The sequence below is a fragment of the Clarias gariepinus genome, chromosome 23, assembly GCF_024256425.1.
Source record: "Clarias gariepinus isolate MV-2021 ecotype Netherlands chromosome 23, CGAR_prim_01v2, whole genome shotgun sequence".
In the NCBI taxonomy this organism is placed as follows: Eukaryota; Metazoa; Chordata; class Actinopteri; order Siluriformes; family Clariidae; genus Clarias; species Clarias gariepinus.
Window position 1 is genome coordinate 7,510,099 of NC_071122.1, and position 13,519 is coordinate 7,523,617.

The 13,519-nt window shown below is 37.1% G+C and overlaps 1 protein-coding gene across 5 annotated transcripts in view; it reads left to right on the forward strand.

The window, feature by feature from the left end:
• The window catches only part of arhgef10la (Rho guanine nucleotide exchange factor (GEF) 10-like a), a 189,828-nt gene that overhangs the window by 140,430 nt on the left and 35,879 nt on the right, over positions 1-13,519 (forward strand). For all 5 annotated transcript variants that reach the window (XR_008356170.1, XM_053483986.1, XM_053483989.1 and 2 more), the window contains one exon: positions 8,303-8,389. Coding sequence is in view for 4 of the 5 variants with exons in the window: in XM_053483986.1 (XP_053339961.1) it covers positions 8,303-8,389 (87 nt within the window). In the remaining variant the exon portion in view is untranslated. The remainder of the gene's footprint in view (positions 1-8,302; positions 8,390-13,519) is intronic.

Sequence of the window (13,519 nt, forward strand, 5' to 3'; positions counted from 1 at the left end):
CTACGTCCATAAGTCCCCCAGATCTGCTGCTTTACCTAAGGCAGATCAAGTTACAAAAATGCTTGGCTAAATAAATAGGTTTTTACCCTGAAGATTAAGACTGCATCTAAATCCTGAACATTAATTGGAAGGCTATCCCATAAATTTAAAGTTTTGTAAGAAATTTTTGCCCCCTGGTGTAGTTTTTATAATATGCCATACTGAAAAGCAGTCTGCGTCCTTTGACGAAGTAGGCGTGGCGGATTGTTCATTCACACTAGCAGTTCACTCAGATACTGCGGCGCAAGACCATTTAATGCTTTATATGTTAAAAATAGCATTTAAAAATTGATGATGGAAAATTGAAATTTCACTGGAAGCCAATGCAGTGAGGATAAGATAAAGGTGATGTGCTCGTATCTTCTGGTTCTAGTGAGAAGTATTGCTGATACGTTCTGATTTGAAGTTTGTTTATTCACCTAGTTGAACAACCAGACAGTAGGGCATTACAATAGTCCAACCTAGAGGTAATAAAAGCATGAACTAGTTTTTCTGCATCGTTTAGTGACAATATATTTCTTAGCTTGGCAATATTTCTGAGGCAAAATTTTATTTTTTGTTACATTTCACAGAATATTAGATGAAAACATCATTTTTATTCTTAATCAGAGACACTGCTTATCTTAAAGGTGAAATATTATATGTATAAATGGTTGGACAACACTTCCAAGAATAATCAGAATAGCAAATATCTTTCAAAAAGGCACTTTTTTTTTCTTTTGGGAAGAACATCTAATAAGACTGTAAAGTGTGTGTCTACATTTACGAAAAAATTATTTTGGGGGAACGTAAGATGAGTAATAGAACACTTAAAGATAATGTTTAAGCATTTTTGTGTCTTTTTGTTTCTGCATGCATCACATAAAAAATACTGAATTAATTTTAATGGGGTTTCACATATGTATTTTACAGTCTGGTGTACAGTAGCATATAGGCTTTGTTTCATCTCAATCAGCCCATGGGAAGAAAAGATATGCTACTTTGAAATTTAAATGGAAAATTAATTTGTATCATAAAACAATTAACCTTAAAAAAACATTAGGTTATCTCAAAATTTTATCCTAAGGCAAGCATTTTTTATACTTTAGACTAGACTAAAATCTCCTGTCTCAGAAGCTGTTGCTCTGGAATAATCTAGTCTTCTCAAAGATTTGAGCTACTTTACATACAGGTAATTTGCATAGTCTGAACAGCAATCCCACAGAATCTACATATGCATCTGTACATAAGAAGATGTACAGTATGACCTTATAACCTTAACTAATCATAATTTGTGTAAATATTGCCATTATGTTAGATTTAAGTAGGAGAGATGTGACCTGTGACATCAGTTCAGATATTAAGTCACACAGGTTAGTTTTGAGTTATGGCCAACACAGTGCACTAGGTGAACTGTAAGGGAAAAAAAGGTATGTTTAGACCAAGATCTGTTGATAAATACCTTATCCTCCTAATCCTATAGCAGAACCAATAAAGTTTTTATCTTAAACATTGTTTTGGAGCACTTAATGAACACTCTCCAAGCTGGTTACTTCAGTTGTGACATGCATTATTTTTTTAAATTTTTTTTGCTATAAAACGTCAGTACTGGCAAGGTTATTTTTAGGGCTAGCAAGAAATTCTGGAGTCAAAATAAGCCTCAGGGTCCCCTACTTCTTACTACATCACATAATCTTCATTTACATATTTAATACATTTCATTTCTGTATTTTTTTTTTTTACTTCTCATGCAGGAACTGGACATGATACAATAATAAACTATTTTTATTCAATATATCAAATTCCTTCAACATTTATTATTATGAAATTTAATTTTGTTCCTGCATGCATTTTAGCATAGTTATGAACAATCATCAGATGTCATTAGATATTTTATTTCATACTATTTTCATAGACTTTATGGAAAAGCCTTTTTTTTTTTTTTAAACATTGGGCAAATCTGAATACGAATACTACAAAACTAAAAATGTCAACAAATGCCATTTTTGACCTTGAACTTATGGTTATCATTACATTATTCATAGAAACACAATAACTTTGTTCAGTAACTTTCATGAATTATTCAGTTGTAAAACTTTCAGAATGAGAGATGAATGTCTAAAGCTGCCAATGGCTTCTAGAATGTTTAGATCAGGGGGTCATCAATGTTCTAGATGTGGACTCTACAAGCTTTAGAAACAATTTAGCAAAGATTATAAATTGAAAAGAAAATAAATCAAAGAAACAGATAGTTCAGTGACTCCGGATATTTAAACATGATTTGTGTAGTGGATCTGTTGCGTTGTTTATCCAAACACAAGGATTTATATAGATTATTTAGCTTTAGGAAGCATACTGGTCAGAAGCTACAGATATTAGGTTATTTTATTTTATTTTATTTTATTTCATTGTTACAGTTCTGGTGGTGTATTGGTTAGCATTGGCACTGTCGCCTTGCACCTTCAGGGTCCGGGTTCGATTCCTGGCCAGACTCGATTTCCGGCTCTGTGTGCATGGAGTGCTTGGTGGGTTTCCTCCGGGTACTCCGGTTTCCTCCCACAGTCCAGAGACATGTAGGTTAGACTGATTGGCGTTCCCAAAAAGTAGGTAAGACTGATTGGCGTTCCCAAATCCCTGTAGTGTGTTAATGAGTGTGTATGTGTGTGCCCTGAGATGGATTGGTGTACCCTGCCTCGTGCCCTAAGCCTCATGTAATAGAAGGCCTGCGACCCTGAATACAGGATGAAGCGGTATAGATGATAAGTGAGTGTAACAATTCTCTGTCCTCTCTAACGAACTGATAGCAAGAAGGCTTTTTGGATCAGGTTTTCTAAGCTGGAGAAGGTACCTCATCTGTTCAGAGGGTGCCAGCATCAAAACTGGTAACTGAATGAAACAAACCACAATTTAATTGACTTATTTGTACCCGGAAGCTGTTTGTTAATGTTATTTGAACATTCATAAGAAAGAAATCTTATGTGAAAGGACCTTTATAATTTTTTATGAAAATTTTAAGGAGCTATTTTAAGGTTTTGCTTATAAACTTGTACATTTCACATGTTACGAAGTAGATCCCTGCATTGACTGACAGCAGACAGAAGTAAACCACATCATGCAACAATTCCACATGGAGAGGTAACATAGCCCTTCACTATAGCTGATATAGACTGGGAGCTGCTTGTTATTACTTGTGAATCAGGACAGCAGTCTTGCGAGATGCCCTTCGAGGATCCAGAATACATTTGTTACTGAAGGGAATCATATAGTCCACCGCTAGGGCCTCCAGATTGAGTAGACAGCCAGATAGAACAACTTGCTATTCACTGGAGACTGGACAAAGACAAAGCAATCTCCACCTGTAAAGATTGCCTGCATCTCACACAGCTAGACTCTCGAATGACTCGGGCCACCGCGCGCTGCTGGTGTGTACTCTCCTCATGACTGATGTTTGATTACCAATTAAACATATCTGTCCTAGATGGCAGAGCAGAAGATGGAATAAAAAATGAGGCCGACAGCAGGACAGAATGTGCTGCATGAGTGTGAGTCAACGAGGTGATTCAGTATTCGATTGGGGGGTGGAGAGGAGTGCTCACGTTGGACAGATGGCCTCAAGCACTCATCTGACTCACTTTATTTTTGGCGTGTTTGTACTTGCACGTACATTCTGCTGATGGCGGGGTTGAACGCGTGATTGATGTCATAAATTACCAGTGATTGATGCTCACTTTCTTCTGCAGCAACATTAAATGGCATTAAAGCTGTGCAGACACTGACACACTGTACTGCACCCCCTCCCCCCCCCCTTCCCCCCTCGACTCACACGCAACTCTACACGACACAATTACGCATACCTTCTGCTCTGCTGCTTCGCTCAGCATTCATTCTCTCATGAAATATTACGATGGAGATGCTGTTTTCGGTCTGCGAGCATTGTTAAATTTGGGCAAATTATATGGTCTCGGACTGGTGTCGATTTTTTTTTGCTAATTATAAAGAAATGCATAACCATATAAATCTGTATACTTGCGATGCCATAAGGCTAATGTCATGTGCCTTTTAATATTTATCCCTGCTATTTCTAAGTAGGTATTACTGCCTTATAAATATGTAAAAAGAAACGAAACGATACCCTTATGTGGCGAAAATTTTTTTTTTTCGTTCACTATATATTTTTTTTTATTCACTATACCAGATTATAGTTAACTTAATAACAGTCACAGACATTCGTTCATTAATTCATTCGTTCATTAATTCATTCAGCTGACAGGAAGGCTACAATAACTCAAGAAACCAGTCTTGGTGAATCTGAGACATGCATCTATGGATAGCTAAAGGAAATGAAGTATGTAGGAAAGGAAAAATTTATTATATATATATATATATATATATATATATACGTATAGAGAGCGTACATATTTTTGGCAGACCGAGTGACTGAGCCGGTCATGCATACTTTTTATACTTCTGGTCGCGCATACTTACAGTAGCTGATCAAAAATGGTTTGTATCAGTAGAAAGCTAAGCGAAGTGAGTTTGCATATTTTTTGCATTTTGTGCAAAATTTAGTAAAGATCTCACACTATGGGTCACAAGAATGTTATCAAGGAGGGCAGCAAGAAGAAAATGAGGTCACGTTTGTTTTTGTTTTTAAAGCTGCTGGTGCCATAAGGAATCCTAAATTAAGGTTAAGTGAAGTTTAATTATTTAATATTTTTCTTAATTTACATGTCTTTTCCAAATCTTTTGACTTTTTATATGCAAAAATATATTGGTAATATTTTTGGATGGCTGGAACGGATCATCTGCATTTACATTATTTTCTATGGGAAAATGCATTTTGTAATGCAAAATTTTGTACTCGTCTCCAGAGCAGATTAAATTTGTATACCCCTTCAGCGCTGTTATTTCAGCAGTGGAAATATGAACTAATCCCAGTAAAAATATTCAGTTTGGATATTCTAATTAATATCTATTGGTGCAGGTGTTTGTTTACATTGAGCAAGTATCTTATTTAAAGCTAAATTGAAAAGAAATTCTGTCCAGCAATCGATTTAAGACACACCCACAGTTTAACTTCTCATACCTTTACTTCTACTAAATATTTTATTTTTTATTTTTATAATTGTTGTAGGTTCAACTTTGGGAAAATACCTATATACTGCCAAAGATTTATTAAATTCTGTACAGTCAGCTTTAAGTGATGCTGTGATAATAAATATGACAGAAAAACTAGAGACTGGTTTCAAGTCCTCCAATGTATGAGTTTTGACCAACATATAGACAAAACCTTTTTTTTTTTTACTTATATAGATTAGTTACTAAGTTTTACTGAGCATCCTTAAGACCCACCCACAGTTCTTCTGAGGACTGGCATACAAATATTTTGTGGAGAAATACTGATATTTGAAAATAAGATATGTTTTGTACTAACTAAAAAAATAAATCCAGCGGGGAATTTGTACAAAATAAACACAGGGTGTTGGATAAAAAAAAGTTTTTCAAACTTGTTCATGTTTATGCCTTTATGTTCATATGTTCGGACTTTTTTGTGTTTTTATCATACAGGCACCTCGCACAGTTTGTGCAGCGGTCTCAAATCCTGTCAGATTCAGAATCCTCACACGTTCTCACCATACTTTGTATTGTTCCCCTTCAGCTGCTTTCAAGTTTTATAAATAACTCTATACAAATCATATACACCAAATATAAATGTTTGGCAAAGCAGGAAAAGGTCACTGGGTTTTTTTTCTATTACTTCTGTGAATGAAACAGCTGATGTCATAGTACATGTTGTGTTAGAAATTGTACTGCTTGAGGATATCACAGAAAAAGTACAGTGAGTTAAAACAGAAACGTAACATAGCGTGTTGTTTAAACTCTCATATTTGGCTTATTGTAATGTTAAATTTAAGAAATCTCTCATGAGAGGGAATGCCAGCTGATTACCAGCTGTGCTGCTGAATATCAGCACGGCTATGATGCAGGTGTAGGGATCACAAGTGTGTTATATTGCTTTTATACAAAAGTTCCACAAATACCATTTATCATCAAGAGATTATGGTTTGTTTGTTTATTTAACCAGTTTCTATGCTCCACCAATATATATATCCTTTTACAACTGGTGGAACTATCTAACCTCAACTGGGTGAGCTGGCAACCGATAGTTCATTTTGTAATTGACAGTCGTAAAGCAGTTATAAATTCTTAGCAGTACCATGTAGCTAAAAAGTAAGGAGAATAAACAACGGAGGTAGTGGACAATGTAGTTAATCTTCTAAATAATTTTGTCTTTATATTTTAACTTATTCTGTTTTAGAATATTATTTATTTAAAATCTGGGTTCCGGATTTAATCCTAAATAGTGTTAAATGGAGGGCTGGAGTGCTTTGTAGGGTATACGATCCCTTGTTAGGGGTTACAACTTGGACAGTTTGGAATGACATAGGAGCAATTATTAAAAAGACAAAATGATGTTTAGGATGATATAACGCTAGCAGATGTGTTTTCTCGCTGAAAATGCTTCTGTGACTGGTTGTGAATGTGGTTTTTGGCAGGCAGCTGCTTACCCTTCTTTTCCATACTGTGGACCGCTCTGACCTATTTTCACACATGCTGCGACTGGCAGGTAGTGAATTAATGATTGTAAGGAAACCTGTAATGTGGACTGATACATATAGTTAAACATCCCAGTGCTGTTACTGTCTATTACCACACTCGTGGGATGCCTCTCGTCCAATCAGATTACGTGATTGGAACTGATTGTTGCATAATAAGAAATATTTAATAAAGTTAACTAGATTTACTTTTTTTTTTCTCAGTGTACTGTCTGTTTTAGACCAATACTTTATACTCTATTGTATGTGTAGGATCTAGTGATGTGTTTTTCTCCATTTCACAATTAATGTCCTCTCTTGGACTACAACACCCCATCATTACAGACTGTCATACTCTCAGCCACACTACTGAAGCACTCTCAGTGCTCGATTCAAATTGCGAATATACTGTATATACAAGTTATTTATAAGAGCTAATTTGCCATGATGCTCATTTTCTTGTGACTTTCACTCTGCCCATTTGGCTTTGAGCTGCATTGATCTGAAACAATGTCAGCAGTAGCCACAGTCATAGTCATAATGCCCTGAATCACACTGACTCGTTCTTGCAAAGTACATAAACATTGTTTAGGCCTTAGTGCATCAGAAATATGGACACTTTTATTTTTGCAGCAGGAAAGCACCTTGGCCTACCTTTCACTGTCTGTTTTATTAAGGCTCTGTTTTTTTGTCCCTGTGAAAAGCTCTCAGGCCTACCATTAGCCACTAACGAATAATGAAAATGTCTTCAGCGGTGCTGGAACAAATAACTATTTTTATTCTTGTTCAAAATTTGGACTGCACACGCAGTTGGAGCTTGTTACTTCACGCTTTGGTGACATAAGAAATGCTACACCTAAAGGAGTTGCTTTTATCAAGTGGGAAATTATTATTTATAGCACAACATGAAGCCTGAGAGAGACTATCAGATGATATCAGATGATGCAAAAAAACAAAGAAAAAAACAAACAAATGAATTATGACTTGTTACATCAAAGGCGTTTTCAGTTGGATCAAAGGGAATACTCATAAAGCTTCATGAAACATATATCTTTTTATTGACAACATAGACATTTTTAAAAGTCGCTATAAAAAAGTGTTATAGCAGGTATCACATGCATATTAAGTCTGTCTCAAGTAAACATAACTCTTAAATCAAATTAAGTCAGGTGACATAGCCTCTTCTTGACGTAAGGCTGTGCTATGGTTTATGTAAGTATGTAAGAATTATATCTGACTTAGTAGCTCAGTATGATGACATTTTTGTGATTTATATGAAACTTTATATCCACACTTTATCTGTTAATATGTTAGAAGCAGTTCAAGTTCACAAAATGCTGAACAACTTTTAGAAATGCTGCCATTGTTACATTTTTTTTTTCATATTAACCCTGACTTATTGCGCTTATTGGCTTGTCACTTAATAGATTTGTCACACCAGTCGAAATCAGTTAAATCTGAAAGTTGTCATAACACTCCTTTGATGTCATATAGTCTTATGAACACCATCATTTGTTTGATTAATGAAGCACTTTTCAGTTGAACTGCTCCTTTCGGATTGCTCACAGACATGCTGGTTTGAATTCACTTTAACAATAACATTGAAAAGTATTAGATTAAATAAAAAGGTACATTGAAAAAAAAGGTATGATTTTGTCATTAAAAACGGATTTTTTTTTTCTTTTTAGCTAAAAGCAGCACTGCACAATCCAGTCCAGTGTGCTCTACTTGGTTTCTCTGCAGCCAGCACGTCGCTTCCTCAGGGATACCTCTGGGTAAGTTCAATTAAACAACTTTGTCTATGTATGAAATAACAGAGGTTCTTGAAACTTTATACAGGCATGAACTGTAAAATTAACTTAACAGACTCTTTCTTTAAACGTTATTTAAATATGTACAGTATACACTCACCAAAGGATAGGAACACCTGTTTAATTTCTCATTAATGCAATTATCTAATCAACCAATCACATGGCAGTTGCTTCAATGCATTTAGGGGTGTGGTCCTGGTCAAGACAATCTCCTGAACTTCAAACTGAATGTCAGAATGGGAAATAAAGGTGATTTAAGCAATTTTGAGCATGGCATGGTTGTTGGTGCCAGACGGGCCGGTCTGAGTATTTCACAATCTGCTCAGTTACTGGGATTTTCACGCACAACCATTTCTAGGGTTTACAAAGAATGGTGTGAAAAGGGAAAAACATCCAGTATGCGGCAGTCCTGTGGGCGAAAATGCCTTGTTGATGCTAGAGGTCAGAGGAGAATGGGCCGACTGATTCAAGCTGATAGAAGAGCACCTCTGACTGAAATAAGCACTCGTTACAACCGAGGTATGCAGCAAAGCATTTGTGAAGCCACAACACGCACAACCTTGAGGCGGATGGGCTACAACAGCAGAAGACCCCACCGGATACCACTCATCTCCACTACAAATAGGAAAAAGAGGCTACAATTTGCACAAGCTCACCAAAATTGGACAGTTGAAGACTGGAAAAATGTTGCCTGGTATAATGAGTCTCGATTTCTGGTGAGACGTTCAAATGGTAGAGTCAGAATTTGGTGTAAACAGAATGAGAACATGGATCCATCATGCCTTGTTACCACTGTGCAGGCTGGTGGTGGTGGTGTAATGGTGTGGCGGATGTTTTCTTGGGACACTTTAGGCCCCTTAGTGCAAATTGGGCATCGTTTAAATGCCACGGGCTACCTGAGCATTGTTTCTGACCATGTCCATCCCTTTATGACCACCATGTGATGGTCCATCCTCTGATGGCTACTTCCAGCAGGATAATGCACCATGTCACAAAGCTCGAATCATTTCAAATTGGTTTCTTGAACATGACAATAAGTTCAATGTGTTATTTAATAGTTTTGGAATCTCTCGTATTTCTCTTGAATGTAGAAAAAAGAACAAAAAACATTGAATTAGAAGTTGTGTCAAACTTTTGAGTTCATGATATATATTTAATTTATCTATAAAATTCAAACACTATTTCAATTAATAATCTTACGCAGGACACCTTTTGGTAAAAAATTACTACTTTTTGCAACATTATCTGCACATTATTATCATTGATTATTTAGCTAAATAGCGTTACCATTCTGACATTAATAATGTGTAAAGTTCCCTATGGATGCATTACTTTTAATGACATACTGTAGATTACTGCCTTGGTGTAAGACTTGTGTTACAAGACATTATACAGCAAAACATTGCTTTATTGAAATAATAATTTCAAAACAAGACCCAAGGTCAGAATCTCTAATAACTGTAGTTCTTGCTCATGAAAATTCATCTGAGGTCTCATAAAGCAATCAATATTTACCCTTCCACCACTTTCTTTTATATGGTGTGTGTAATATATACAAGTAATATCACTTTTAAAAGTTTCACACGCTCTTCTTTTCTCTCTAGTTTCGTTCAGTTCAGTTCAGTGTCCTTGGACACAAAAGGATGCCCTTATCTGTGTGTTTGAGTTAATTGTATTTGGGGATATTCTGAATCAGAGGGGATCATTTCCGCAAGACTCAGGAGCGGTGAGGAGAAATGACATCATGATGGTTTTGTCTGATTTGGCAACTTGGTCAAGCTGATTTAAGACACAAGATGATGGACACGCCAGTTAATAAGGCACTGATATGCCTAAATCAATTTTAAACATAACCTAAATTGTCATTAAAAATATATATATATACATATACATAATACATGATATACCATAGCACTACTGAGGTACTTCAAACATTAGGATGGTAAGCACTGTAGGACTTACAGTAAGTCCTGAAGTGCCAGGTGGCGTACTGTGGCATTTCAATGGGTTCTGAGGTTTTACTGTTGCGCGTACAACAATACTTTGGTGCCACATTGGTAACCAAGGTTCAGCAGGCATCTAATTTGGAATGTTTGTACGGTTGTAAGGGGCAGGGCCGATATATATTTAGCACGGCTGGTGAGAAATAAATGAGTGGTACTCGGGCAACCCACCATGTAATAAAAACGAGGCCAGGGTCTGGAGTAACACCAGCAAAAGTTAAAGAGTTTCAGAGTTTGAGGCTAAAAGCCTAATGCTGTGTGGCGAACGCTAATGGTGAAAGCGTGATGTGGGCGGAGCAATGCTACATTCCCCAAGGACTTCGAAGGTGAGAAAACTGTATGCCGCATGGGAAAAAAGTGGCCAAAGGACAGCGCACGCTGTCATAAAAAGCTTGCAGAAACAGCTGCCCTGGAGAAACTACTTTGCCACTCTAAGGTCTTCACCCTGGACCAACCTGGACATGTGAGTGACATGTGAGCAGAGTGATACCCTGCACCCCAGGCACGTTAAGGTGAGCACGCTGTGCTGTTGATGCACCAGCTTAAGCACGCTATGATGTCATCATATCAGCCTAAGCACACACCGCTCTTTCACCTGTTTATTCTCCTTTCATTTGAGTGACATTTCAATATTAGAGCTCGTTTTATAAATGTGAGAGGACCGAGTGCCGCCATTTCACTGTTGGAGCTCGTGGTATATAGCGAGAGACGTGGATGCCTCTATGTCACCTGTTAGAGCTTGTTTTATAATGACGAGAGTGCCGCCATGTCATCTGTTTGAGCATACTGCGTAAACCAGAGGCTTACGCAGTTGGATCACAGAGGCAGACTGAACACCGCCAACTCACCTACTGTACAAGAACTCACAAAGGTGGACTAACTGCCGAAGATTCACCGGTCTGAGCTCACGGCACAAAGGCAGTCAGATGGAACATCGCTGTTCCTGTTTATTAAGCATGAAAGTGGTATGTAAGGAAGGGCGATGGCACGTGCCCCGGGAACTTCAAAGGTGAACACACTGAATGTCGCCATTTGAGCGCTGCATTGAAAGAAGCAGAAAAAAGGCTTGCACAAGCCGCTGCAGCACTTTTCATCAGCACGTGCAATCCTTACTACTTTCCTCTCCTTCTTTCCTTCCTCCCTTCTTTGTTACCTTCCCCTTTCCTGTTTATTCAAATAAAACTACCCTTTTTACGTAAGACCTCGTCTCGCGTCTGTGTGTCTGTGGTGCCGCCCGAGTCAAAGATCTTGCAGTACAAACTACTGTTATGGTATAGAAATGGTGTATGGTATAGCCATGTTATTTCCAATCATATGTTTCATTCTGTGTACAATAATATGCACTTGTACAGTATCTTCAAATGTACGATGGTGCAATGTAATTAGCGTATAAGAGTATGAGTTTTAGCATAATGAATTTTACATACATTCAATGGTAGCGTAAAATATAAATATCACTATTTTGGTACATAACCTTGTATTTTTTGATGGCATCCTGGTATGTGTAACATACTATGATATATGCTTGGGCCATTTTTTGTCTTACATACTGTGTATGAAATTTTAACCCAAAATATCAGTAAATAACCCTTTTTCTACTTAAAAACACAAATTTGATGTTGGTTAAATGTTTCGAAACTGCATTTTGCTAATGATATTCTTATGATGCATATGTGTTACATTTGGGTTGAAATCAAATTTACTTGCTTACAATTTTTAAGGATATTAATAAATACTAGATTTAAAATGTTTAAATGTCAAAATTGTTTTGTATACTGTGTAATATACAAATCCGATCCAATTGATTCAACCTTGAGTTCACACCAGGTGTGTCGTTTACATGCATTTTCACGCCAGTTGGATCAATTGAGAAAACCAGAGGGAGGATAAGCTTTCATGCCCTTCCTCCTCAATGGTGAACACCACACAAGACAGCCTTTTGGGTTTTTTTTTTGTGGCTTTGATTAAATTAATGACATTGCTTATAAGTCAGTCAGTCAGACATTCTTTCTCACCTCTTCTTATTTGCCTTTCTCCAGCTTTGTTGCCTCTTAGCACCTGACAGTAATTAAAATATCGATTTTTCCTCAAGTACAACACCTTGTCTACTGAGATGTGCAGGTTTCACCCTTCGCTCACTTTATAGACTCAAACAGGCTTTGTTCATTGATTGTTTGACAAAGGAATAGTTTAGATGTGTACCATGGGACAAGATTGTCTGACATGGCTTTGATTCTAAATGAGCCTTCCAATTATGCCAGAATAAACAAAAAATAAACAGAAAAATTAGGAGTGGTCAGGTGAGAAAGCCAGTTCTCTTCCGTGGAAAAACGTGTGGAATTGCTTAAAATAAAAAAAAAAACAGTATAGTTTATCGTGGCTCATGAGTAGCCATGGCTTTTGTATCCACTTATCCTTTGCATGCCCACCATTTAAAAACCAAAGCATCTGCAAGCAGATTCAGTTAATCCAGCCGAATAACCAAGCCCATATGTAGACCTGGCACAGTGGTCGGAGTGCATGGAGTTTGCTTGTTCTCCCGTGCTTTTGATTTGTGCTTGGGTAGAATTATAATGCCTTCAATGTCATAGTGTTGTGCAAAAAATAACTACATTTTCAGAGCTGTTTCAGCAGACATACAACACACACACACACACACACACACACACACACACAATTAGAAACGTAAAAACATACAGCCTAAAGCCACACACATAAAATCAAGGAAATAAAATAAAAATAAATAAGTTAAAAGTGAGTTCCTTTTAATCCGGTTTTCTCCCACAGTCCAAAGACTGCAGATTATGCTGTTTGGTATTCCTAAAATTGCCCGTAGTGTGGTGTGTGAATGAGTTTGTGAGTGTGTGGCTTGTCTTGGACTGGCACTCCTGTCCAGGGTGTACCCTGCATCATGCCTCCTGGGATAAGCTCAAGGCTTCCTTCTACCCTGTACAGGTTAAGTGGTATCGAAAATTAATGAATAAATGTCTGAATTTGTAGACCGGCCCTCGTACATTTTTCTTGTAGGAACTTTTTTTTTAACACTGGACTATCCACTAACCAGTCCTCATTTAAAGACGCTAACGATAAA